A 26506-nucleotide genomic window follows, 5' to 3' on the forward strand; every position below is an offset into this window, starting at 1 on the left:
TCCAAAGATTTTTCAAAACTGGATGTCTAAGCCTACTTTTCTTTTAATATTATTATTCCTTTCCCAGAAAAAGCTGAAATCCACAAGGCTGAAGCAGTCCTTTTATCTACTGACTTCTGTTCAGTATTTAGGCCAACTATTCAAGCTTTTCTTCTTCTGTTATCAACAGGTCCCTTTCCATCTTCCTTTGTGCTGATCTCAATCAGTTAAAACAGAGAGTGCCTTCAGGAGCTTTCCACCATTATCCCTGAAATGTTAAAATCTCTTTCTCTATTACACTTTTATATCTTATTTCCTTGGATGTTTGTGTTAAAAATAATTTCATTCTTTCTTTTTTTTTTTTTCCTCCAAGCCTTCCCAGTATTTCAATAAACCTCAGGTTTTAAAACCTCGACCCCTAGCAATTCCTCATTATTAACATATGAGGGCTAGAATTGTTATGGCTCAAACTAAGTTTTAGTGAATAGCTTTTTATTTAAGGACTGGTATCCAGAGACTCCCACTGTCTTCACTGGAGCTCCATTTTGGATGGATAGCAACTTGTGAGAAGGCACAAAATGAGCACAGCAGAATAAAACCAAGAGATGGAGGCAGGGGGGAAAACAGCAGAAAGAAACAAGAGGTAGGGAGTGGGAAAAAGTTCATATTTGGTGCAGCACCCAATTTTTTTGAATAGAGATTAAACCTAGAAATCCCAATACTCTATCTTTTTCAAGTGTCAAATTGCTTGAGAGCAATTAAAACTTGGTAAGAAAATGTGTTTTTCCACTCGCATGTCTACAGTATATCAGACTACAAGAGTGACCATTTAGATCAAAAGGTAAAACCAATGGAAGGGCATTTCCTCTGGAGACCATGTGGGATTCCCCTGGTAGGAGAGGGGCCAGAGCAGCATGCTGCAGGACTGGCTCCCCACTGCCACCCAGCACTGTGCTTGATTGGGTTGTCCCCTCATCCCTGTGGAGAACAACAACAAAATTTGCAGTGGAAATCATGCCATAGGCATTGTCCATGACCTCATCAAATGCAGTTAATTTGTTAATAAAACCCATAAACAAAGGTCAGATGACATAAGATACATTATTCAATATATACTTTATCAAAATCTAAACAGGATTATTAACAAAGGGTGAAGACACATCAGTAAAAAGGAGATGCTGTATTTGGGTAATAAAGAATAAAGTCTACTGTAAGACCGCACCGAGCTACTGAGACAGGACTGAAATGCATTTGAGAATGGGAGAGATGAAACCTCAGATTTGCAGCTAAAAGATTCACTTGCTTCTCAGTCCCCTATATTATCACACACAGCAGTTATCTTAAATCATTCATAAAAGCTGGCGGTTTACACACCCTCATTACCAAAAAAATGAAATACAAGTTAATATCATGTTTTAGATTTCAGTGCTTTGCCTGTGTTCCTTACAAATTTCTCTAGTGATGCTGAAGGTTCACTGTGCCCTGGGAAGAAATGCCAAATGCCACCTAATGAAGAGGATAACCATCAGAGAAGATGAGCTGAGAGCAACGACCACCACCAGACAAGGCAGGGAGCACACACCAAATGCCCTGATCAAACGCACACATACCTAATCTGTTGGAGGGGTTCCTTTTGAAGAGGGCTCGCAGCAGGCTCTGGGCTTCTATGCTCAAGAACTGCGGCATTCCCAGCTTGGCTCTGAAAGAACACAACACTTGAAAAGAAAATAGATTTTTCCAACTTTTTTTCCATCCCACTGTGGCTGAAACAGTGGAATTGTAGTAGTCAGGATGGGCAGACACACGAAATCGGTGACCAAAGGCTGCCTAAGCATAGTGCAATGCAGAGAAGCTCATCTTATTCTACGGAATTTAAGGAAGGTTTTACCACTGACTTAGAGGCACAGCAGATCTAATGAATCTCATAAAAATTTTGCAACCTAAATAGGTATTTTCCTACAGAATTTTTTCACTTTTTTAGTTTGCTGAAATAAATTTGGGAATCAAGAGGAATTTAAACAATGAAACAATGGAAAAACATATACTAAACTGCATACTATTTAAAGAGAATAAAACTTTTCTCTTGGCCATTCACTGCTACAAAAAACCCCATAATACTGAGCAAGGCTAAGCTTCAAGTACTTTTGTCTGCATTTAACATCAAATGAATGGGACATTGCAAAGGAAAATATTTGAAACTTGGCAACAAAATATAAGATGTCCTGCAGAAATCTGACTTTCTTGCATTTTGCAGATACTGACATTATCACAAGTAAGATAAATTTATTTTGTAAGGCCCTCTCAGTAATTCACTTCCTAATATTTATTCTGAAGGCAATTTTAGAGTTAAACACAGGCATCAGCTATGTGTGCCTTACTAAATTCATGCCTTGCATAGCTTTGGAAAGTTCATTATGCACTTTATTACTGTCTACCCTTCACATACTTGGGCCCTATGGAGTCTCCAGAGGGTAGAGTTAACTCACAGTTAGAAGAACGAAAGCAGTTTTGATACTCACTTGAGAATGAGTGCCATTGTCTCCTTTCTGTCTTTTCCCTGGAAGGGTAATGATCCCGTCAGCATCTCAAACTGTGGAGTAGCAACAAAATGGTAAATCAAATGTGCCCTGGGATGGTCTGCGTGGCTGAAAGACACCACATCCATCTTCTATTTCCAGCACGACTGAAAACGTGAGGAAAAGAAATGATCCAACAAGCTGTGCTTCAGAAAAGAAATGGCACAGCAAGTCTGGATGACTGTTCCATTCCAGAGACGTGTTACAAACTGTTTACACTGATACTTGTTGTCAAGTTTTGGTATGTGTGGGAAGAAGTGTCACATATGCTGTTTCCTCCAGCACCTGTTTTATGACCAATGCTGGAAATGAGTTATTTAGGGGGAGGGACCCTTAGCCTGCATGAGTATGGCTGTTCTTAGGTGTTTGGCATGGACTACCATGCAAGGAAAATGGATTCAACAATGCCACTCCCCATCTTTTTAGGTTGAGTCAAGCCACCTTTTTGATTGTATATTTGCACCACTTAGAGATGCCTCTACTGGATGTTGCAGGAGAAACAAGCCTAAACCACACATTCTCAAGGCTTTTGAGTGTGCCTTTTCTCTCTTGCCTTGGTTCCTCTGGCTGTACTCAGTGATGAATCTCACAAGTGTCACATTTAACTGAACCCAAATCTCAAAGCAAATTCAACAATCTTCATCAATTATTTGCCTAACTCATGTGTTGAAACATCAATCAGATATGGTTCCTTCGAGACAGATTAGTGCTATCAGTAAATTTGACAGGAATTTCACATCTGTAAGAAGGAAAAAAACCCAACAAAACCCCAGCCAAAGAAGCTTGCCTAGCTCGGCTTCAATACCAGGTCTTTCACATAGCTCTTGCCATGGTGTTTTATGGAGTGGCAGCTGCATTTTCTGACTAAGGGAGGCTGAAGGCTGTGCATCACCAAACATAAAGACACCAAGAACATAAATCAGCTTGGAGACAGAGGAGAACAGTATCCACTGAGAGTAAGGTGAACTGTTACCTGTTTATGTCTGTCACTCAGGCTTTGGATCTCTTCTACTATAATAATCTAATTAATGAATGAATCAATCTAATAATTAATACTCATTTCTATAATTAAATACCTGTTAAGGCAGGGAAGACTCTTCAAGCTTTATGTAGTTTTTGTACCTTATCCTACAAGAAACCACAGTGCTCCCAGAAAGCTCTTTGTGCTAAGAAGAATCCTTTCATTACCAAAACTTGCATCAGATTGCTCCACAGCCTGACTCTTCCTCTTGCCCAGATTAAATACAGCTATACCATAAGAAAAATACAGAAGACAGAAGAAAACTAATGATGAAACTGCTATGCTAATTTTGGGAGAAGGGCAGAGGAGATGTTTAGAAGCCAGATAACTAACTGAATATAGATAATTGAAGGATTAATCCTCATTAGTAACAAATTACCTCAAGGCACTAAAATCCATAGTAGAAAGAAAAAAAAAACCACTTAAAAATTTATATGGCTGACAAATATAAACAAGATTTGGAAAAAACAAATGTATTAACTTCTGCTTGGGTTAGGAGAGGCAAGAAAAGAGCTGCCTGGTAGAGTTGGAGAAAAGCAGCTTGTCTTCTACAAAGAAACATAATGGAGGAGAATTTTTAAACCTGCATAGATGACACTGGAGCTTAAATACCATTTTCAAAGTAATTCTGACCTATTAGAGCCTTAGTCCTGATTAAAGTGTTCAGATATACTGCGAATGAGGGGCAGAGAACATTGCTTCCCAAGGCAGCAGCAGAAATGGTACAGATTGTACCAAACCCTCCTCATGATTTCCAGAGCATTTATGCTCACGGTAAGTACCTAATGTTCACTTACACTTGCTCATGTTACTTTGTTGTTATAATAAATCTAATTTAGCGGCACCGCAGTGGCTGCTACGTCTCATTTATACTGGCATAAATGGGCTTGACACTGCTGATGCAGATGATACAGATATGCAAGATACCAAGCAACTGCTTGGTCAGTGACTATGTGGGAAGGGACTGTAGTTCCCACCCACCCCAATATCCCAGGAATACCTGCAAATGCACCGTGGCTGCAAAGTACGGAAACCAGAAGGAAGGAACTTGGAAGAAATTTAAGTTGCAGGAGGGATCAGGGAGAATGACTGTCCCAGGGGCTGCAGGGAATATTTACTGTGCTGCTGTAATGGCCAGCACTTTGTTACCACATGTTCTCCAATTGCACAGGCCTAATGTTGAGATTAATTCAGGTTCGGAAGAAATGCCCTTAACATCAACATTTAAAGTGAAAGGCAGCTACGTAAGTTAAGTGTACCAGAGCTTTTTACTTCAATGAACTCAGCTAAGCAACATCTGTAAGAAAGCATTAGTTTCTCAACTACAGTCCTCACTAAATGTGTTGAAGGTTAAAAATGAAAGAACAAGAATGAAAACAAAAACTGAAATAGTTCATCTCATCAGTTAAAGCTATCACCTCACTGCACAATGACCTGTCCTCCTGCTTACTTTTTCAAAAAATCAAAACTCTTGCTAAACCTGAATATGAAAACAGATGTGAGAACATGCTGCTTACACTCTTGCACATAAATAGAGAGCTGTATGGGTCACAGCAGTTGACAAGAAGCTGAGCCTAGGGGTGAATGAACTCTGCAGTATTTTTGTCTATTAAAGCACTCCCTATAGTTTTGCTGGGAGACTCAATTTTCATTCTCTCCACTTCCCCATCTGTATAAACCATCTGTTTGTGCCTTCCTCCCCACTGATTCACTTCCTGGGTGTTTTGGAGGGCAATCTTCTGCTCACAGTACTTCAGAAGTCTATACCTCCCTCCAACCTTGACTTCCTTTCTGTACCAAAGAAAGTGCAAGAAAGTCAAATACTCTTTGTTCCACGTCAGCTGCCTGTTTAGAAAACCACAGAGTTAAGCTTAATGGAGTCACACAGTCCAACCCCTGCTGAGGTCTCAATATACTATGCAGTGCTTCCTTTCTCTAGTTTTCAGGGCAGTCTCCCATTTCAGTAGGCAAAACATGAGCACTTCCCAGAAGATACACATGGGGGAAGACCCTGGAAAAGAGCGCCACATTTCCTGAGGAAATGGATTCAGGAAGTGACCTTGGAAGGTCATTGGGGAAGATAAGGAATGAGAAAAAATCCTCAGCCTAGGTAACTACCATATGAATCTTCCTAATAGATGGAACAAGAGCAGGCTGAGCAAACGACTTCAGCCCAAGTGAGCATAGGATAAAACTCAGAGTTACAAAGAGACTTGATACCACTCAGTTTTCAAAGAGAGAGACACTCTCATCAGAATGGCCAGGTTCTCCTCTCCACTTCCAGTCATTTTTCAGGTATCTGAGATCTGTCAGTCTAATAATTTGCAAAATGCATTGAATATTGAATTAGTTCTTGCAAAGGGTTGAATCCCTTAACACAGTGCAAGCATAAACATTCAAAATGATGTTCATGAACACCATCTCTTGCACCAGGAATAGAACAAGTGGGGGATGATGGGATTTTATAAAAGAGCATTGTAATGCTTTGATGTCTTTTATTGATTTTTCCAATGCCACTGTATAGTTAATACAAAATTAGTACAGAGCTGAATACTTTGGATACCAAAGGGACATTTTTTTTTCTTCTGAAACTTCACTACTTGCTGACATATATGAATACATTTCTTCCTGTTTGGGACTGCCTACCAAGTCATCAAAGCCATTTCTCTAATTATATTCTCCTCTCTGCTCACATGATTCTCAAAGGTGTACAGTTTTTTTTCCTGAACTGAAAGAGATAAAAACTTCCATAAGGTCTGTGACCTTGTAAATCAGCTGGCAGGATGAACTACAAAAGTACGGCTTTATGAGGCCTTCCAAGAGATTTGTACATGTTAGATCATGCAGACCAGTTTAGCTGGGCTTCAGAGATGGTAGTGTAGGCATCACGACTCTTGCAGTGCAGCTGAAAAGGTATTATTTACATATCCAACTGTTTAACAATTTAGGCCAAACACTTGTTCATGAAGATCTCTTGATGCAAAGCTTTTGCAGAGTATATCCTATCCAAAATCTCCAAAGCAGTAACATACAGAAAGGCAAAAAACGAAAACTGTCTGGTCACGATAAACTGCATAAATTCACCAGCACAAATTATAGTTGGGTTTCAGCAGTCATCTACACGTATTTCATGAGAAGCAGGGGCTGTCTTCTGCAATGCTGGAAAGGGTAAATTTCAAGATGTGTGTAACTACACTGATGCCTTAGGAGTTAGCTTTTATATTTTTCGGGTCCTGTACTGCTTTAGTCTGTAACTCTGAAATTCCCTAGCCTGTTAGCTAGTGTTCTCCCATTCTGCTTAGACATAACAAACCCTGTATGGGCCTGGACTCAAGGACACCTTGTTATCCCAGGCCCCAAAATACGTAAACTGAGCCTCTGGGGAGGAGGAACAAACTTGGGGTAATGACTTCATTACCTGAAATTGTAATTGGAGAATTAACCCTGATATGCAACTGGACAAACTTATAAAAGTGTGAAAAACCTGTGACCCAGTGTCCATCTTGGGTGGAGCCCCTCGGAGGCTTTTTGACTGCCCAAGGTGTACCTACTGAAGGCCCTCAATAAATACCCACTTTTATTCTCTTAATCTTGTCTAGACTCTGTTTCCAGGTAGCCACTCCAAGGCATCAATACCTGTTAACACACAGTAAGATACCATAAAACAGTTCAAATAAACGGAGCAGCAAACAAACAGAGCAGGTAACAGTTTCAGCTGTGTGGCCTGTGTCAAAGACCTCGGTGGCAGTAAATGAAATTTTACTGTTGTTGACAGTGAAACTCCTGGTGAATAATAATAATGAAATAATTAATAACATTATAAATAAGACCAGAATTTAGTCATTTTCAGGCAAGTTTGCTTTACTATTAATAATCACAACATGCCACATTTAAGGAGTTTGCAAGGATCACTCAGTTTGATTCTTGCCTGTGCTCCGGTCAATGCAGGTTGGCAAGAAGCTGCCAGCACAACCTGACCCTTCATACAGAAGCATTAATCCCCCTTCACAGAACAGAACAGACAAGTGAGTGTATGGTTGCTCTGATGATGAGGAGGATACAGGCCATGTTACAACTATCTGCCTAATATGTTCCCTTTTTTGATTAGAATTTTAGATGTGAAAATTACGCTATCACATACAGTTTCTTTCAATCTATGCATATTTCATCAACTGGTACATTTTCTTTGTGTATTTTACATCATACTGCAAAATGCTTAGGAAGAAATATTAATAAATCATTTGAATACCATTTAATTATTTTCAGATTGACAGAAAAACAGCTTTCCTAATAGAACATACAAGTGACAGAACAAGGAAAACAAGGAGAAAAGAGCAGAGTGAAAGACAACACTAGAAAATCCTCCCACATGTTTGATGTCTGGAAATACACTTTTTTTTTGTCCCAACCAGTTAAATGTTGAAAATGGAAAAAGGTTGAACTGATTGACATATTTTTCTCTAAGATGTCTGGTAACCCTTAAAGGCTAAAAGCATTAGCTTGGAGTTTAAAGGGTTTTACTTTCTTTAATTCATCTCCTTTTATAAGGATTCTTATCTTTTCTAATTCTAATATGCTGAATCCTTAGGGGAGCGTTGAAAAGAGCAATGGAAAAAAAAAAAGAAAGAAATGCTAGCATAACCCAGGAAGGAAGTAGTCTGGTTTATTAAGAGTTTATTAGCTAGTGAAAGAAAACAATCTATACACCAAATGCACCATCATTTAATGGGAGACAAAGAGTGAGCAGACACAGCTATCCTCCAAAACTAAATATATAATAACAAACTTAAAGATAGATTTATTATTTGAGACATAACCTATTGATTTTCATGAATAAATGTATATAGTTCAGAAGTGCTGATCATCCATAAATGGATTTGTGGCCATAGGAGATAAGGACGTTCCACTCCTTTTATAATTCAGGCAAGAAATTACAATATTTATGCAGATTAACTGCTTCCAACCTGCTAGATCAAGGATATAGGCCCTCCCCCACCCATATTTTCACACTGTTTCCTATACTTCCTCTCGTGGCACCAGTTGTCCGCTTTGGGTAAACAAAATTTAAACATATTCTATGGATTTTGGTACGTAGTATAATATATAGCTACCAAACATAGCCTCCATACCACAGGAAAGAGTACCGTATTAGAAGAGCACATTGCCAATTTCTGCTTCTGCCCTGGTTCTGCAGGGAAGCTGTGACAATCACGGTGAGGTGCCCTGTGAGCCACAGCTGCCTGGTGGTGGCCATGTCCCAAGCACTTGGGTAGAAGCCTGCACACTTCAGGAGAGAGCAGCACCACCTCCATTGCCCAAACAAATCCCTGTGAGAGTAACAAATGCCTGGTGCCTGGGCTCAAGGGACAGCATGATGCTTGATAAAACAATGCTGCAAATATCTGCTTCCAAAAACCTTCAGTGTTCATACAGCTTTTAAAAGAATCACAGTGTCACAAATCAACTTCTTGATCTTCATCAGCAACAACAGAACACAGACTGAAGAGGCTGGAGGGGTGCATGTTAGCATCTAAAGACGTAATTTTACAAGGCTGGCTTGAGGAAAAAACTTCCCTGATACTGCAATTTTTATCTGAGGGATAAAATCCCTCCTACAGCCACCCCTCCAACAAAGCAGCACAATTTTTGCATTACCATGAGCACGCCAAAGGACCACCAGTCGGCACTCTGCGTGTGTCCTCGCCGGTTGACCACCTCTGGGGCCATGTACTCTATTGTCCCGCAGAATGAGTATGCTCTCTTGTCATGGTCAATGGCTTCTTTACTCAGACCAAAATCTACATAAATTGAAGCAAAAAACTAAAAATTATTACTAATGCTTTTGCTCACTTAAACTGTTTGAACAAAACACACCAACCAGCTGGAGAAGTGTCCTTCTGTCCGTGGGCAGAAAGAGGCCGCAGGCACGTGTGTGCTGGAGCCCTGCCTACGTGGAGTGCCTGGCTGGCACCTGTAATACACTCTGAAAGTAGGCATATCATTTTCTCTGTTCAGAATGAGGTTCTGGCCCAAGGCAGAAGGGAGTTTAAAAGAGCAGAAATATACAGTTCAGGTTTGGTGAAGGCAATACCAGTGAGGATTCTTGTGCAGATAACCAAAGTATTAGGAATAATAAACCCAGATTACACCAGTGAAAAGGTTGGATACACAGCGCCTTCAGAGTGGCAAAGGGATGTCTTTCCAGCCATTCTCTGCCTGGATTAAATATTCATATTGGAAGCATCCTTCCATACACAGTTGTAGGCAGCCAAATCTGCCTGCTTCACATCAGTCAAGAGCACAATTTTACCAAGAAAATGCTATGTTCTCCATGTGCTGTGCAGCATGGTGGTTTGACAAATTGACAGAGAAGCCCAACACTCAAACTCTGCTGGCTTCTAGTTTTTGTAAGCAAACTCCTTCCAACAAAAGATCAGGATGCGTGGAATATACCGCAAAAAAAAAAAAAATCAGCTTATAGGCATGAAGTTTTCTGTTCCTCACATACCTGTTATCTTAATGTGACCCTCTTCATCAAGAAGAATGCTATAAAGCAAAGAAGAAACATTCATTCATTAACCAGGCACAGAGTGCAGTTAAAAACCACAAATATAAAATATTTAAGTCAGGTACAGAGATATGCAAGTGTCCTGGGGTGACGTTTTGAAGCCGCTTTATTCCTTACCCGCCCGCTCAATGCCCGAGGACACTGTGCCTTTAGGATGGACCCGGGGCCGGAGCCACGGACCTGAGGGGGCAGTTGAACGGTTCGGCCCAAGGGCTTCAGGGGCTCGGGAGGGAGTGTGCTGGGAGCGCTGTGCTGCTTTTTGGTTTCCTCTGTGTTCCAGCTAGCTGGGAAAAGGTTCTGTTGGTTTTTTTTCTTGATTTTTTTTCTCTTTCCTTCCTCTAGCCTCACTGCCTCCCTTCCCTCCTTGCTGGTCTGGGGAGCCTGCAGGGGTGGACCCAGCTGTTCCCAGGTGTCTGTTCCCTCTCTGGGAATTTGTTGTATTTTGAGGGTTTTTAAAATCCTGTTCTACCCTGTTTTGTTTGTGTGTTAATAAACAGTTTGGTTTCTTTTTCCCACTTTCACTTCTTGTGACCCATTTGTCTCATTGACGGAGGAAAAGGGGAGGCCCTTTTCCCTTCGAAGGAGACACTCACTCTGGAGTGCTTCCTCCTGAAGTTTTGTCTCAAAAAACCGAGACAGCAAGATTCAAAAACTTGTGTAAACAAAACCTTAGTGGATTCTGTGGCTCCAGAAAGAAAAATGAACCTCAGAGGTTTGTTTAATCTCATGTCTGAGGCATGCACAGCCTAAGGCAGTTCCATGAGGAGCCTCCTCCTTGCTCCATAGGATGGTCAAGGTGGGCATGCAAGCAGAGCTCAGAAAGAACAGAGTGCTTAAAGCCAAAAACTGCCGAGTATATGCTTCCAGCAGGAGAAGGAGCTAGAGGTTTCCTGTTCTTGTCATAATAAAGGGCAATCACACAAATAATCAGGGCTTGGACTCACTGGACCTAAACTTAAGTCCAAAGGTTCATGCTGAAGCAATAAAAGTCATCATAGAGTGCAGTGACTAGTCATAGCCTAACTGCATGGATGTCAGCCTCTGCTTATTTTTTCTGTCCAGAGCACAGATGAAAATTCAGCCTGGAAGCCAAATTCAAGTATTCCCACATTTGCCACCTGCCAACATATTTTTTCCTCACAAAGGCACTCCAACATTTCTGTAGCTCACAAAAAGCAGTGCTAGTTTTTGTGGAAAGGAGGGGACACTGAATTTGAAAAATAATGATTTTGGTAAATAAAAACTGGCATAGTAATGAAGGAAGTCTTCAGTACTAGTTAGACTTAGTATATTTCTCTTTTCCAAACGATCTGTCATGGTGACAGCTATTTCTATATTCCTCTTCTCTTAGAGAATCACTTTAATCTAATTATTCAGGAAGAAAATAGGACAGAAGTGAACCAAATGTAATAGGCTATACTTTTGTGAAAAGTTGTGAAAAGAAACATAATTGAAAAAAGATGCTCTTCTGTCATTCATTTATGTGTTTAGAAAAAGCTGTTGTGCAATTCCTCAAAGGGCAGCAACTAAGTCAGTACTATGCATCCAGTAATTAAAGCCTTTTCTTCTCGATAAAAGCATCTTACCTTTATTCTTTCTCCACAGCTTTCTTGAACACATAATTTTCAAGTACTAGTCTATAACAGGCATATTTAAATGTATTTTTGTGATTGCGACCCCTAAACCTGTGCTTCGGAAGAGAACAGAATGAAACACCTGCCAGTGTGGAAGTGAGCATGAAGGTATGAACTCCACAGACCTGGATCTGGAAAAACAGCAGGAGGACTAGAGCTCATAGAAATCACCCAAAAATTTGCCCCACACCCAGGAAGCCCCTGTGAATAACAACACAATTTAAAGGTTGTGGAAATTTCCCCAGAAACACTGATTTTATATTTAATGGATTTTAAATTTCATAATTTCCTATTAAAAATCCATGCTGCTTCTGTATGTATATGATGTATGTTTCCCATACCTTTGCCCTGGTTAGAGGGTCCACACCTTACCCTCTTTAAAGGGATGGAGGCAACACCAACACAGCTATCAGACTGATAACACTGATGGAGGCTGAGTCAGAAACATACAGCAACTCTTTCTCACACTGAATGTTTGAATAAGCAGCAAAATTAATAGATCCTGGCTTCCAATGGATGTGTAACCTATATCCCCCAAAACGTGATCTACAGTTCCCTCTGCCATCTCATGCTCCCTAACCACCCTTCTGCCATGCCCTCAGCCGCTAGCAGCCTCTGTGGCCCCTCGAAGCACCCTTTGGACATCTGGATGTTTCCACATTTGCCATCTGGCAGCACAAATAACACTACAGTTACTAACTGAAGATTATATTTCACCTAAAAAGAAAACAATATGCTAATAGGAAAAAAAAAGGCAACTGTTGCACTGAATTATCTTAGAGTGAAATTAAGAAGCAAAGAACAAAGTACCTGCTTCTAAGAATGCAAATTACAATAACAGGCAAATAGTTTTCTCCAGTGTGACTGTAGAAGCAAACTTTCTATCTGATCATTCTCCGTACTCTCTTTTTATCTTCATCATTTTACAGTTCCTTTTTATCCTACAATGTCCATAGTAGAGTTTCTATTGTGACAATCACAATTACTTTAGCTATGGTTTACAGGATACATTTACTCTGCAATAAGACAGTTTTATTCTGTGGAAGGGAAAAAAGAATCAGAAGTTCTTAATATGATTCAGGCTTGAGAATAATCTTTCATTTAAATTAATGTTTTGAAATTATAAAAGCCATGAAAAGTAGACTAATTTTAAATGCTAAACTAGGTTACAATCTCACTGAGTGATAACCTTCAACTAGGAGTTTTTTTCATTTTATTTGTTCAGTCTAAGGCTTGAGTGCTTTTACAGGATACTGTCATTATCAACATTCTCCTCAAGACAGTAATAACCGTTATTAGGTGAAAAATATACCAACACCATAAATAAGTGAACCACACATAGGCTTGGAACAAAAAATGCCACAAAACAAGGGTGTCTCTTAGAGAAGAGGAGACTAAGGGGAGACCGCATTGTAGCCTACAGCTTTCTGAAGAGGGGAAGAGGAGGGGCAGGCACTGATCTCTTCTCTGTGGTGTCTGGTGATGGGCCCGAGGTTTATGTTGGATATTAGGAAAAAGTTCTTCACCCAGAGGTTGGTTTAGCACTGGAACAGGCTCCCCAGGGCAGTGGTCATCACAGCACCAGCCTGACAGAGCTCAAGAAGTGTTTGGACAATGCTCTCAGGCACATGGTGTGACTCTTGGGGTTGTCTTGGGGATATTCTATTATTCTATGACTGAGCATTTTTGCATCAGGATCATGCCACAAACATTCAAACTGCTTTCACTGACCTCAGTTTAAAAGTATGCCTTGAGAAAATAAAGGCTGGAAATCTCCATGCTAGAGACTGGAGCTAAATTAGTAGCAGTGGAATGACACACTCCGATTTACAGGAGAGGCCTCACAGTACAGATAGGACTGCAAACTCCGTATCAACGTTAACTGCTGCAACTTCATCATAGGGATAAAAAGCTTTCATTATGGGTTGTTGGCATTGTTTTATATTATGTCTTAAGTCAAGGCCTGAACAATTCTCTCCCATTTCTCTCTTTATTTTTGGTTTTTAGACATGTCTTTTGGGCTTCACTCTGAGCTCCAAATTCCCAAATCAATGTGAAGTTCTGCCAAATCTAATATAACTGGAACTCTGGGGTTGGTTTGTTTGGTTTCATGGGGTTTTTTGCAAGATTTTGGGGATGATATAAGTTTCTTTCTAAGTGAGAGCAGTTTTGCAGAAGATTCAACCCACACTTTATGTTTTTCAGAAACTGTAGCCAAATTTTCAGGTTGGAAATAAAACCCGAGACTTTATGAAGAATCTTTTATTTCATTGCATGTTTTGTTATGAAAGTACCAGATGAATAGTCAAATATCTACTAAAGAGATAAAGCTTCTCACAAATTGTCAGTGTTTTGTGACATTCAGTGTTTGCATGACCCCATACCTATCTCACATGACCCCATGCTATCTCACCCTGCTGAATACAAACTCATCTCTGCTGTAGCTTCATTGACAACATGAAGTCAAAAAGGGACTGTTAACATCAGTGGAAGCTTTCCACCATAACCCTTTGTCTTTTACTGATTCTCAGGTCTCCCCTCTCTACACAGGGCAGTTACATTCATAAATCAATTGTCATGGTTTGGAACACGTTGCATTAAAAATTGCTGTTCGTGTTTTTTAGAGTATAGTTCAACATATCAGATGCTGTTATAAGAACTGTTATATCTATGAGCTGTCCTTTGTATACACAACTGAGGGTCTTAATACCACTCCTTGTGAACCTAAGCCCCTATGCCAGCACTCAAGGTGCATCTAGGTTCCTGAAAAGAGAAATGGTAAAGATAAATAATAATATTAGTCTATCCATTTTCAGATGGTAGAGTTATTTCTAAGTTACTCCTACCCTTAAACCACAGCACAAGAAATAACATATGCATCATATACTACTTTATAATAAGTACCCATTTATCTATTTTGGTATATTTACCATATTTAATAGCTTGATTGTGCAGTTCTTAAGTAAAATCATTCCTCATCATGTAAGGAACTCAGTGGCTCTCAGTGTGACTGAACAATACCTTGTCCCATGAGGGATGCCACTGAAATTACCAAGACAACTCAAGGAGAAGAATTTGTCTGCAACAATTCAAGAGAAGCATCTGCTTGTTCTAAACAAGATTTTAACCAGAAAGCTCAATTACTTGTCTTTTTGAAATAAGTACAGCTGACTTGAGAACAACTCCCAGTTGCACTTGAAATTAACTCATAGCTTTGAGTTGTTAACATGGATTTTTGCTCAGGGAATCTTAAAAAGAAAAAGCTGAACCTTAAATTTTAATGTACTGAGGGTTCTTCCAAGTGGTTTGAACAGTACTATTTTCTAAGTTTGTTTTTTTTTTTTTTTTTACATATACAATTTTAATTCTTATTTTAGCATACTTAGAGAGCTGACATGCAAACTCAAACCTATCAGCAAATTACTTTTGGGAACTTCTGAAGAACAGCAAAAGCATTGAACAATGAAAGGTCAAATGCAGCATCTATCTTTAATAAAGGGGGAAGAGAGAGAGAGAATTGGGAAATTATAAACTAATTAATTTATCTCCAGTTCTGCAAATGTGACAGAGCAGACCTTGTGCTGTAATCATGCTGGCAATGCCTCTCCTGAAGATGTGTGTGTGTGTGATTCTGCACGTTGCACTTCAAAGGCGAGAGGAATCAAGGGAAACCAAAGGGGAGGAATGAGAATGATTGAACACCTATAAAGACTAACTAGTGAAGAAGAATTCAGTAGCTGGATTGTTTAGGGTACAGAAAAGGGCCTAAGGACAAGGATGTTCTCACTATTACCTGAGGCTGCTGCTGAGAGCAGAATAAGCAAGTTGGGGCATCTAGGAGAGCAGGCCAAGGAGCAGTGGCATGCAGTGGCAGCAAAGACATTTCAAACTAGCTATTAGGAGCAACATTCTAGGTGAACAACTGGTGGAGCACTGCCAAGAGGCCTCCTATGGAGACCATGGGGTCTCCACAGCTGTCTTAAACCTAGGTTAGCAACACACCTGTAATGGTCTTGATAAATTTGATCCAGCCAGGGGGCAAGGGGAAGATGAGAACATCCTGGGATAGTCCTAATTTTCTTTTATTGTCTTATTTAGAAAGTTATTCTTTCCCAGACATAATTCAAAAATTTAGCTTTTATTTTCCCTTGAGAATAATATTTTTATTCTGCTGTATCTATTTCTTTAACGTAAACCTAAAGTTCCAGCGCAGCCATAGGCTGTCATGCTCTGCTGTCCTAGGTGTGACTACACATAGGCTTTACACTTACAGAGCTATTTTTAGAGGATATGGTTTTCAATCAGAGGCCTTGCTTTATCTCCAGGTATGAACTCCTGGGTCATTTCCTTTCCTATACAACAGTTATATTCATGTAAACTAATTTTATACTGTGTCAGTTGCATCCAAATGAAACTGTATTACAGTTAATCCATTTAACTGTACCTCAAAGACCACAAACCACATATACAAAAGTTAGAGAATGCAAGAGTGAGGGCTGCCACCTTAACTTTACACAGTGATCTCTCTGTATAAAGGTCTTCAGTTATGTGATGATACTTTCTATTTTCTTCCAGAGAAATCTTGTCTCAGTTGGCAGACTGGTAACACTTAGGGACGGATTTTAGCAGAGCAGTACAGTGAAAGGGACGGCTGGTCTCAGCTCAGACAAAAACACAGAGAAAACTGCATTCCATCTGTATCTTTTCAACATGCTTCTATGTGACAATGACAAATCAGTGACACCTCCCTTCCTTAGATGAGCTCTAATTTCTCGATTCACTGATCCCTGATTTGAAGCACTGCAGCTTGATCTGCAGAAATATGAAGTGCTCTCACTTGCAACTGGAGTCATTGAGGGATTTTTTTGAGATGCTAAGTGACACTTCCTGCTGAGAACTCTGAAAAATCCAGTTCTCAGTATCTCAAATACAATGAACAGTTTTGACATACACTTAATTTTCTCCTTGGTTTCTAACTTCTTTTAAAGCAAAAAATTACAGTCTGTGCCTATAAATGTAACAGCATTGTGGCTTATATCTGAATATACAAGCTCATGTCTGGATACCTTCTAATAGCAGATTCATATATCATGTATTCTTTCAAAAATCAGCCTCATCTAACATCAGAGAGAAAAGTAGTGTGCATGAGTCATACTAATGCTCACTAAAATCAAAGTTTAAAACAGAAAACCTGTAACTGGAGTTATTCTATTGTGTATGTGTTTGTTGATGCTGAATAGATAAAACAGCAATTCAGAATGAAGCTGAAATCAAGGAGCTGCTGGCAGACTATGAGAGAGCTGCCATGGCTGTGGCAGCTGGGGTGGGACCACTGCCTACCTGAATTTCATATCAGGAACAAAATGGTACTTTTCTCCCTCCAGTTTTTCAATTTTCAGGATGACTTCCCATATTTGCCAAAGACTCTGGTTTCCAGTTTTGGTTGCATAAATGGGCAAGATTGGAAAATTTGGTCAACTGTAAAAAACCCTCTAGCCCAAAAGACTGAGAGCTCTTGTTATGTATATCTGTTGAATTGGCATAGAACTGCTACTACTATTATTTTTCTCACCAAAACATAAAATTGAATTTAAAATTTAAATCACATAGAACTGTAATGGAGATAAACATCCCTCCCCCTCAACTTCTCACCTACAAAGTCCATATTCCATCACTTTTGGTCTCACGTTTTGTCCATGAGAGTGAAAGCAATACACGCAATTTTAAAGGAAGAGCTGCTTATTTTCAGTTTGATGTGAAAATGCACATCAAATGCACATCAAATGTTTCAGTTTGAAAATGCTGCTGTGCTGTTAGACTTTGAAAGTGTAAGCAATTGCCAAACAGACTGCCCTCAGTGGTTACCTTTTATAAATGCTGGTGAACATTACATTAAAAAGGAACTTTGAAATGTTGCAGCCTGATTTATTCAAGTCATCACAGCAGATGCCCGCAAAGCACCAGGCAAAGGGCACAGAATAAAAACAGTATCATGTCACTCCCAGTGATAGCACTGAGGGTGTCATTTGCTCTACTGATGTATTGCAAATAAAAAAGAGAAAGGAAAATTAGGACCACATGACAAGTGAAAAATATTTGTTCTCACTTATATTTGCAGCTATTTTGGAAAATATTTTTCACGGTTAATACAAGTATGTTAAAAATCCAGATTATCATGTCTCTCATGAGTTAATAGGCACACAAGTTTTCAGACATGCTCATTTACTTTGAGTAATGGCTACAGTAAAACTGAACGGTGCCACGACATTCCATATAAGCTGGAGGTGGAGTTGCTTTGAGTGGTTTACACTGCATCAAGGGGAAGGCCAGATTAAATGCTGCAAACAGAGAACAGTGCCAGTGAAGTTCAAGGCACAGGGATCTGAATTCTTTACTGAATTCATTCACAAAACTGAAGTCCAGGCACACAGATGTCCCATCATACTGGAGCACAGTCAAAATATTTGGCCTCACACTAAAATGGTATGATAGGAAAACCCTACTGCTCTTAGTGCAGGTCTTGTGTAGAGTCTCACAAAAAAAAAGGAAGGCAGAGCCCCTGGCACCTTCTCATTTAGTAGCATGACAAGGAGCAGAAGCAGCCTAAAAGTTCATGTATTTATGTTTCAGTTCACTTTTCCTTGTTAACTTACTTTTCTGGTTTTAGATCCCTGTAAATAATTCCAAGACCATGGAGGTGGTCTAATGCCAAAGCCAGCTCAGCTAAGTAGAACTTGACATCCTCTTCTGTAAACATCACCTAGAGAGAAGGAAAAGAAGGAAAAGAAGACCACATCTATTTATTGGACAGCGGAGGGCTGGCTTGCCTTAAACAGGCACGGGGAAGGAATTGTCTAACCTGGGAATGCTGGAAGAACCATCATATCAGGTTCAATTTTCCATAATTTGTCTGAACTTACATTAACAATTCTTACCAGATTCTCCTTATAAAACAAGTCTTGATCTGTTGAATGCCTCTGTTCCTTAAAATATGCTGCTCTCATTTGTCTGTTTAATCTGTTTAGATGACATTATGTCACAATAATAGGAATAAATTATAACTCCTTAGCCTTTGGAAATGAACAGCAAAATTAAACACATTCAGTGCAGCCTATATTGCTTTCATAGCCCTTAACTTGCTAAAATCTTGGCATTTGGTTACCAGCTTCCCATGAAATGGAAACCTTTTTTTTGGAAGTGAAATACTTCCAAATCTGAGCAGAATACATGAAATGAAGAAACTCAGATCAATTTAAAACCTTCTGCCTTGGAGGTTCAAGCAATCTCAGTGCAGATGCCCCTAAGCAGTGATGTCTTGTTTAACATCCAGGGCCTGATGAGGTGCCAGCTGAAGACAGCTTTTTCTGTAGCTGATATGGATACTGCTAACACTGAAAGCTGTGTTTTATGTGAAGAAGCTTTTGTAATCAAAAAACCAATAAAGCTCTGAAAAACTCAGATGGCAGGAAACCCCTCCGGTTCTACTTCCATTGTATCTCAGACGTTCTCTTTAATTAAATTTCAATATGCACAGAGATAATAATGCAGAAAAAGAAGCTGATATATCGGATACACAAGTGTGAATATTATGCATGACAGAAGTAAAATGAGTCAGCTCAATACAAATTTACTTGTCATATGTAAATGCAAATTCTACAGTAGAAGTTGCAGAGCTTAATTTTAAAATTAAGTCTCTGCTCCCAGAAAGGGGTAGCCAAAATATCTGAGTGCTTTGAGAAGTTCCAGACAGCTGAGAGAAAAAAAAGAGATGATTCAGAGAACAGATGTCACATAATTTAATTAAGAATTTTACTGCAAAGGCTAGAAATAAAAACACAAGGAAAATAATAAATAAATACACAAGCAAAAACTCTAAAAATTTAATTGCATTGAATGCAAAAATTGCATTAATTTTCAAAATAAATTTAAATTATTTATAAAGTTTAAAATAAATAATGTAGGCAAGAAATTAAATCAATGGAATCAAGGAAAAATCTAATCTATACATACACACCTAGTTAATGTCAGATGTCTCAAAAAGACAGAGCAAGAAATAGGCAAGCTTTGCATGCATGCATGTAATGTATGTATATGGGATCTGACTGAAAGTCCACTGAAATCAATACCTTTCAACCAAATCTATTATAACAAATTGCAGACAGTTCAAGTTTTCCCAGAACTTCTTGCCTTGCAATACCTGGCCCCTAAACAGCTGCAAAGTATAGGCAGACAAGGTGAGCTGCAAACACTGAAAAAAGAGAAGTATGTTTTTACTGTCAGCTTAAGCGGACTCGCTCCTGATGGTACACAGCAGAGAAGTCAGTGAATTGCCCTGGAAAAGCTTTGGGGAAAACATGAAGCTTTAAAGAAGTACAAAGTCTGAGCTGTTATCTTCCACTTTTGAGTACACTGGCTGTGCAGAACAGGGACCTGCCCTCTTAGGCAAGAGCCACATTTTCTGTCTTCTTCCATGAAACTGGAGAGGCCCTTGCTGAGACAGCAGCGCTGCCTCGCTAATGAAGCTTGGTCTCATGACAAGAGCAGAAGGATATTTTAAGTTTAAATTTTTAAAATCTTTTCCCTCATATTAAAAGTAACTGCTACCAGGAACTGAATATTTATACAAGAATCATTACTCAGCGGTGTAATTAACTTCTTACCAATGTCTTCCATTAGCAAGCAAGCCTTAAAAGCAAATACTTGGGGTCCCAAGCTGCACTGCACACAGCAGCCTGCAGCATGTCACTGAATCAGGAACTGAATGGGGAGGGGAAAAAAAGCTAGGGAACTTTTGACTGAAAATACTGTTTTCACCACTTTTTTAGTCCACCAGTAGCTCCCCAAACCCAAGAAGAGCAACAGAGCTTCCCCTCAAGATGGCATTTGAAAGGTCCCTGTCTTTAAAGAGTGTGTGATAAGTGGTTGCCCACACCCCTGTCCCCACAACCTGGGAAGTACCAAGGGCTGGGGATGTCGTGTTGGTGACAGAGAAGACCAGGGCACAGACACTGCAGGGCAGCCATCCTGCCTCACTGGAGCCTCCTGCACTTCTGCGAGGACATATCTGGGATTGCTGGCTCACAGAGGTTTGGAGATACAGAAGAGACCCAAATGACCCTGGAAAACCTACTGTGGCTGCTCTGTATGGGCACCAGTGAGGCTCAGGTTTGGGATGTCTCCTGCCTGCAGCAGTCCCTCTCCAGGGACATGGCATGCAGAGGACAGGGGAGTGATGAGAGCCTGGGGAGGGTATGGAAGCAGCAGCTGCTCCTGGCAGGCAGAAGGAGGGCAGGTGAGGGCTGTGAATAGTCAATCTCCCATTCCCAGAGTGGCGCATGGCCCTTGACCTGCTCCCAGCAGTTGCAGGGGCTGGCCCTGACCCACAGCCATCTCTTCCCTTTGGTGGCAGTGTGTGTGTTTTTTCCAGTGGTTCTGTGCTCATCCCGAGGGCAAAATGTATTGGGGATTGATTGCTCAGACCGTTTCTCATCACATCCAAGACTTATTTTGAAAACAATAAGTCTGGGGCTATTTTGCTATGGGAATGGCTTAGCAGTGGTGCAGTTTTCTCTGGCAATGATGCCTACATGGTATCTGCTGCATTACCTATAGCATAATTCAAATACAGTTATTAAGAACCCACTTAACCATGCAAAATGAGATAGCTCTATTACATATATATAGGACTAATCCCAAGGCCATTTTTCATTCCCACCAACTCAATCTGAGTTCTGAAAATCCAAGACAGTCTTTAATTTCTGAGTTGAAGATCGATCAGCTTACCTCTTTGGAGAGTCTGGTGAAAAGGTCCCCTCCCCGTAGGAAATCTAGTATTAGATACAACTTTCCCTCTGTTTGAAATGCTGCAGTAGAAGAGGAAGGAGATGTTGGAAGTTTGAATCAAGTTAAAGTCCCCAACAAGTAAGTCCTGTTGACTAGCAGTATATCATTCATGCCATTGTTTCACTGTCATTTCAAAACTTTGAGAACCAAAAAAAAATTATTTGTCTAGAACTTAGCAGTTGAGCTTAGGTTGTGGGGAAAAGTAGTGTCAGTTGAGAGACAACAGTGCATTAGTAATACCTTCATTTCCCTGCTAAGCACCTACGAATTAACAGTGTTTCCCACTCCACAAGGTATCTGGAGTCACCAAGAGCGAGGCATAGAGAGGCGTTCCCATGCTTGTGTGAGAGGAGAGCCCACACACGCAAATGTCCTCAGAACACCTGTTACAGTAATAATGGGGCTGGCAGGGCAGGAGGCAGCTCCAACAAGACACCACATTCATGTACACACATGCAAATTTAGATTGGTACTGATTATTAAAACCAGCTTTTATTTAAATCCTCTGCCTTTCTAAATGATACCTGACAGTGGGTAAAGGGTTGGCATACGTAAACTTACCAGTTACCCCACCAGCACTACCTACAACATCAGACTTTATGACAAATTTATTTTGATGGAGGAATGGATAAAACTTACAAATACTGAATTTCTCCTTTAGCATAAATGAAGAATTTCACACAGGTTGCCTCTATGACTTTGTTAGAAACAGAGTAATAAGTAGGCAGAGGGTATCTGTACAAAAGTTTAACACATCTAGTCACAATTCCCCAACCAATTTAAGAAAAAGTACAAATTATATTTTATTATAGTTACCATAATGAAGCTTGACTATGAAGGGATGGTTGACTTCTGCCAAAATATCTCTCTCCATTTTAGATCGTACCCGATCCCGAACTATAAAGAAAGAACAATAAGAACAGTGACATATTAAGAGGCAGCATGGTCGCTGAATACAGTACTGGAATAAGGTTTGGCAAACTGGATCCTGATTCTCGCTCTGCTAACGGCTTATATGACCTTAAGGAAATCAGACCACTTGTGTCCTCTGTTTCTGACTGTCTGGTCTGTGTAGTAAATTCTCCAGGAAGGCCCTGAGCCTCTCTCTATGGTGAGCTGCCCTAACTAAAATGACTACAGTATTACAAGCAACAGGAAGGCAATTACACTTCACAGAAGAGAATGCTAATGTGAAAATGAAAACTACACAAAATTAATAACTTTACTTCATTTAAGATGAAACAGAATGTACCAGTCCCAGAGCAAGTCAGACTAATGTCACGCAAATTAATTTATTGTACTTTGCTGATGCTAACAGCATCTATGATGTATCCCTGAATAGCACTTTCTGGAAGTGATCTATATATAAAATATTCAAAACTTCCAATAAGCCACCCAAGCAATCAGTAATAAATAAAAATTCCAAATAAAAATAGTACCTGATTCTTTTTGTGTGTAGAGATAAGTTTATTGTGTGACAGCAGTGAGAAAAATACTTTTTTTGGTTGAGATGAATAGAGAGTAAGGGAAATCATAACTTCAGAGGTAAGCTGAGTTCAAGCTAAACAAAATTAGTGCTGAAGATTACATACCAAAGCCATTCAGGAGAATATTCAGACACTGAGGATTCAAGTCCCCATGTAATCAAATCTTGATCCTAAAGATCCATTTTTCAATTACTATTTTATTAAAAGTATTGACATTTTCTTCTGTCTTTTCACAATGCCAATACACTTTTCTGACAAAAGCATCTACAAGAGATACTATGAAACTATTTTAGGTAGCAAAGCCTGAGATCTCAGTCAGATTCTGTCATTGCAGGCATGTGTTGTGGAGCTGCTCAGAAGCTGAGTACTCTCAGCACACAAGGAAGGAACATATCATAACAAAACCTCCGTCTATTGCTGTACTTCAATAATTGATGTACAGAAATAGGTCCAAACCAGCTGATCTGAAAACCTTAAACAGCACTGGTGACATACTTGGATTTCTTGCTATTTTGATGCTTTACTTAGGTCAGTACTGACGTAAGCTTTATTAGCTCGTTCAACCTAAGCTACCTTGTAGATAAATTCAAAACAAAGGGAATTGTGGAGTTGTAATCTCATCCCACAACCAAAAATCACACATCATACACTCACAAAATGCTTAACCTCTGTGAAGACAGACCATTTTGTGTGCTGTCCATCAGTGATGATCCCAGGTGGGAATTCCTGTTGGATATGTGGGCATTGATGGGCACTCTACATGGGACATTTCCCATTAAGCTTGGTTAGGCAGCCTAAGAAAGTGCCTACTTGCATTTGCACTGCACAGGTGTGAGAAGAGGCTGTCAGAACAACAGCACACCCTCCTCCACCCATCATTTTAACCTCTCAACAAGGAAAGGCCCAGCTGTGCAGCCCAGTGCTTTGCCAAAGCCCCGTGCCTTGTGCCCTGCTTGCTGCTGTGGTGGTTCCTGGGTGTGGACCTGCCAGGGTGCCAAGTCACCCTTCATCCCACATGCACACAGGAGGCACACCAAAATTATAGATAAGGTGCTATCAACACAGAACACATCTCATTCTCCAGTCATGGCCCTGTAACCACTCATAACCTGCACTATGGGGCTACACTTCCTTTTTGAAAACCTTTTTGGGAGCAGAAATCAGGCTCGTGAAGCTGGAGGCTCAGCAGCACCTCAGATTGTCCCTGTCTGGGCCCTGCTGTCCTCATACGGCCTGGGCCAGCCCAGGACCCCACTGGCAAAGTACTTGTGGGGTGCCTAATTACCTGAGATATGGAGAAATGCAGGCTATCTAAAAGTGATCATAGTCTCGCTTCAATGGTTCTGCTTGGAAGTACTATTTGCATTACTGTAGTTTTGCTCCACACAGTGCTAAACTCAAATCCTCTAAAGAGAAGCCTTTCATGTTGCACCTTCATCAGCAGAGCACTATTACAACACAAAGAAAAAACAGAAAAGTGTCCTGTTGACACACTGAATGTAGACGTATGCCAGTAATGTCACATGGGGACTTCATGTGCTCTTCTTCTGAAATGCATATAATGTTGTGAAGGCTATTCTTCGGAAAGAAAGATCCTCTGTGGCTGGAAATATGGAACCTTTTAGAGATGGGGAAAGAGCCATTGTACCAGAGTTTTACCACTCAGCCCTACGCTGCTGCAGCAAAGATAAAAAACCAGACCTACAGAGCAGGAGGCCCTTCTTTGTAGAAAGGCACTTTGAAAAATCAGTAAGAATGTAGACTGGGTTTTAGGAGTCCAGGGTCTGAAGCAGGTCATTTTACCTCCAACCCTCCCCCCTCCCTTTTTTTTCCTTTTTACATGAAACAACACATCTGGCTTTAAAGAAATCAAAGACTTCCCTTTGCTTGTTTGTATTTTAAAGTAGCCTTGATGCTCCGATGTTGAGATTTGAAATGACAGATGTCTCTAAATCAATACTACACTTTAGTATTGAACTTCCATTTATAGTCTTTATCACCTATTCATTATTCTCTCTGTTTGTAAAAGTTAATTAAATCTTGCAATATCCCTCTGAACTACCTCTGCTCAATTTTCTAACAAAGAGAATTAAAGAACAGAGTGCTGAAGTCTGATGTTATTTAAAAAAAAAAAATCATATGGGACTTGTCAGGAGCAAACATGGGTTCTAGGACATAAGAACTCAGCTGAAAATAAATCCTCAGAGCAGTAATCTGAGCTCTTCTCATGTTTTCCTCATACCCTTGCCCAGTAGGGAACAGCCTGGTGAGCTGAGGGTGCTGCACAGTCACCTCCTCCCTACACGATGGAGCCTCTGGCAGCTGTGACCTCCTGCTGTTTTCCTCACTGGGACATCAATTTGTATCTCTCTTCTTGACTGAAAAAATCCACAGACATTGCAGGAGATTAACTGTGTTTTAGATTTTTGGCTGAAATTAGCTGCTGGGTTCAACCCCATCATTAGAGAAGTACTGACTGACAGACCAGCCAGATGATCACATAAATCTCATGTCCTTATGCAGAGGTGAAATTTCAATTTTTGTGTATTTTTAAGCAGAACTGGACCAACTGAACATCCACAGATGTGCTTATGCATAGCTCCCAGGTGAAACCATTCCCCACTGAGGTCTGTGAGCTGAGGATGTGAAATGGCATCCAGTAAGCCAAATCCTGTGGTGATGTACGTCACCAGCAAAGTCAGATTTACACCCCTCACAATCACATAAATCAGTTCTAACTAAATTCATTGAAACCAGACTCATTAAACAGCTTGATGAAGAGAAAAGAAAGCTGCCATCTGCTAGAAGGGAACTTCCTCTAAAAGTCCAAACCCTACAGCTGGAAATACATCTGTTCACAACTTGTGCAAAACTGAAAGTCTTCAACACCTCTGCAGAGTTGCACCTGGAACTTTTTTCTTTTTATGTAAAGCATATGTTTGATTTAAATTTATTTACCTTAGTGCATGTGATATCCTGTGAAATCATCAATAAAGTATTTGTTTCTTGAATTTGAGTGCAACATGCTCCTATATTTCATTTGCTTCAGTTGAACAGAGTTGTAACTATTTTTTATTATTATTACTACTACTGCAGGCAATAACAACACTTTCAGAACTAATTCTTACTGACAGGCAGTAATTACCTATGCTCTAGGAATAGGCATAATTTCAAAATGACAAATGAATAAGAGGGCTGGCCTTAGAATTCAGAGGTCCCAGTAAACACTATTCATCAGTAGCTCAGGAAATTATGATGACCTGAAGGAAGAAACTGGTTTCATATAGTTTTGCAATAAAGAAAAGTTGTTTAAAACATTTATGGGACAGTTGGCCTTTTCTCCCCACACAAAATAGGTATTTCAAATTTAGTTCCAGCCTACAAGAAACCAATAAAGG

At 40.0% G+C, this 26506-nt stretch overlaps 1 protein-coding gene across 12 annotated transcripts in view; it reads right to left on the reverse strand.

Annotated features, from left to right (window-relative positions):
- RPS6KA2 (ribosomal protein S6 kinase A2) overlaps positions 1-26506 on the reverse strand; it is a 287603-nt gene that overhangs the window by 46344 nt on the left and 214753 nt on the right. For 11 of the 12 annotated variants that reach the window (XM_069010159.1, XM_069010160.1, XM_069010158.1 and 8 more), the window contains 7 exons: positions 22438-22518; positions 21562-21641; positions 18432-18538; positions 10085-10122; positions 9232-9374; positions 2499-2569; positions 1590-1678 (listed from right to left, as the gene is read on the reverse strand). In XM_069010159.1, the coding sequence (XP_068866260.1) occupies positions 1590-1678; positions 2499-2569; positions 9232-9374; positions 10085-10122; positions 18432-18538; positions 21562-21641; positions 22438-22518 (609 nt within the window). Of the gene's footprint in view, positions 1-1589; positions 1679-2498; positions 2570-9231; positions 9375-10084; positions 10123-18431; positions 18539-18713; positions 18796-21561; positions 21642-22437; positions 22519-26506 lie in introns of those variants that run through there. The other variant, XM_069010161.1, reaches the window with a different exon arrangement.

Source organism: Aphelocoma coerulescens, chromosome 3, assembly GCF_041296385.1.
Source record: "Aphelocoma coerulescens isolate FSJ_1873_10779 chromosome 3, UR_Acoe_1.0, whole genome shotgun sequence".
NCBI lineage: Eukaryota > Metazoa > Chordata > Aves > Passeriformes > Corvidae > Aphelocoma > Aphelocoma coerulescens.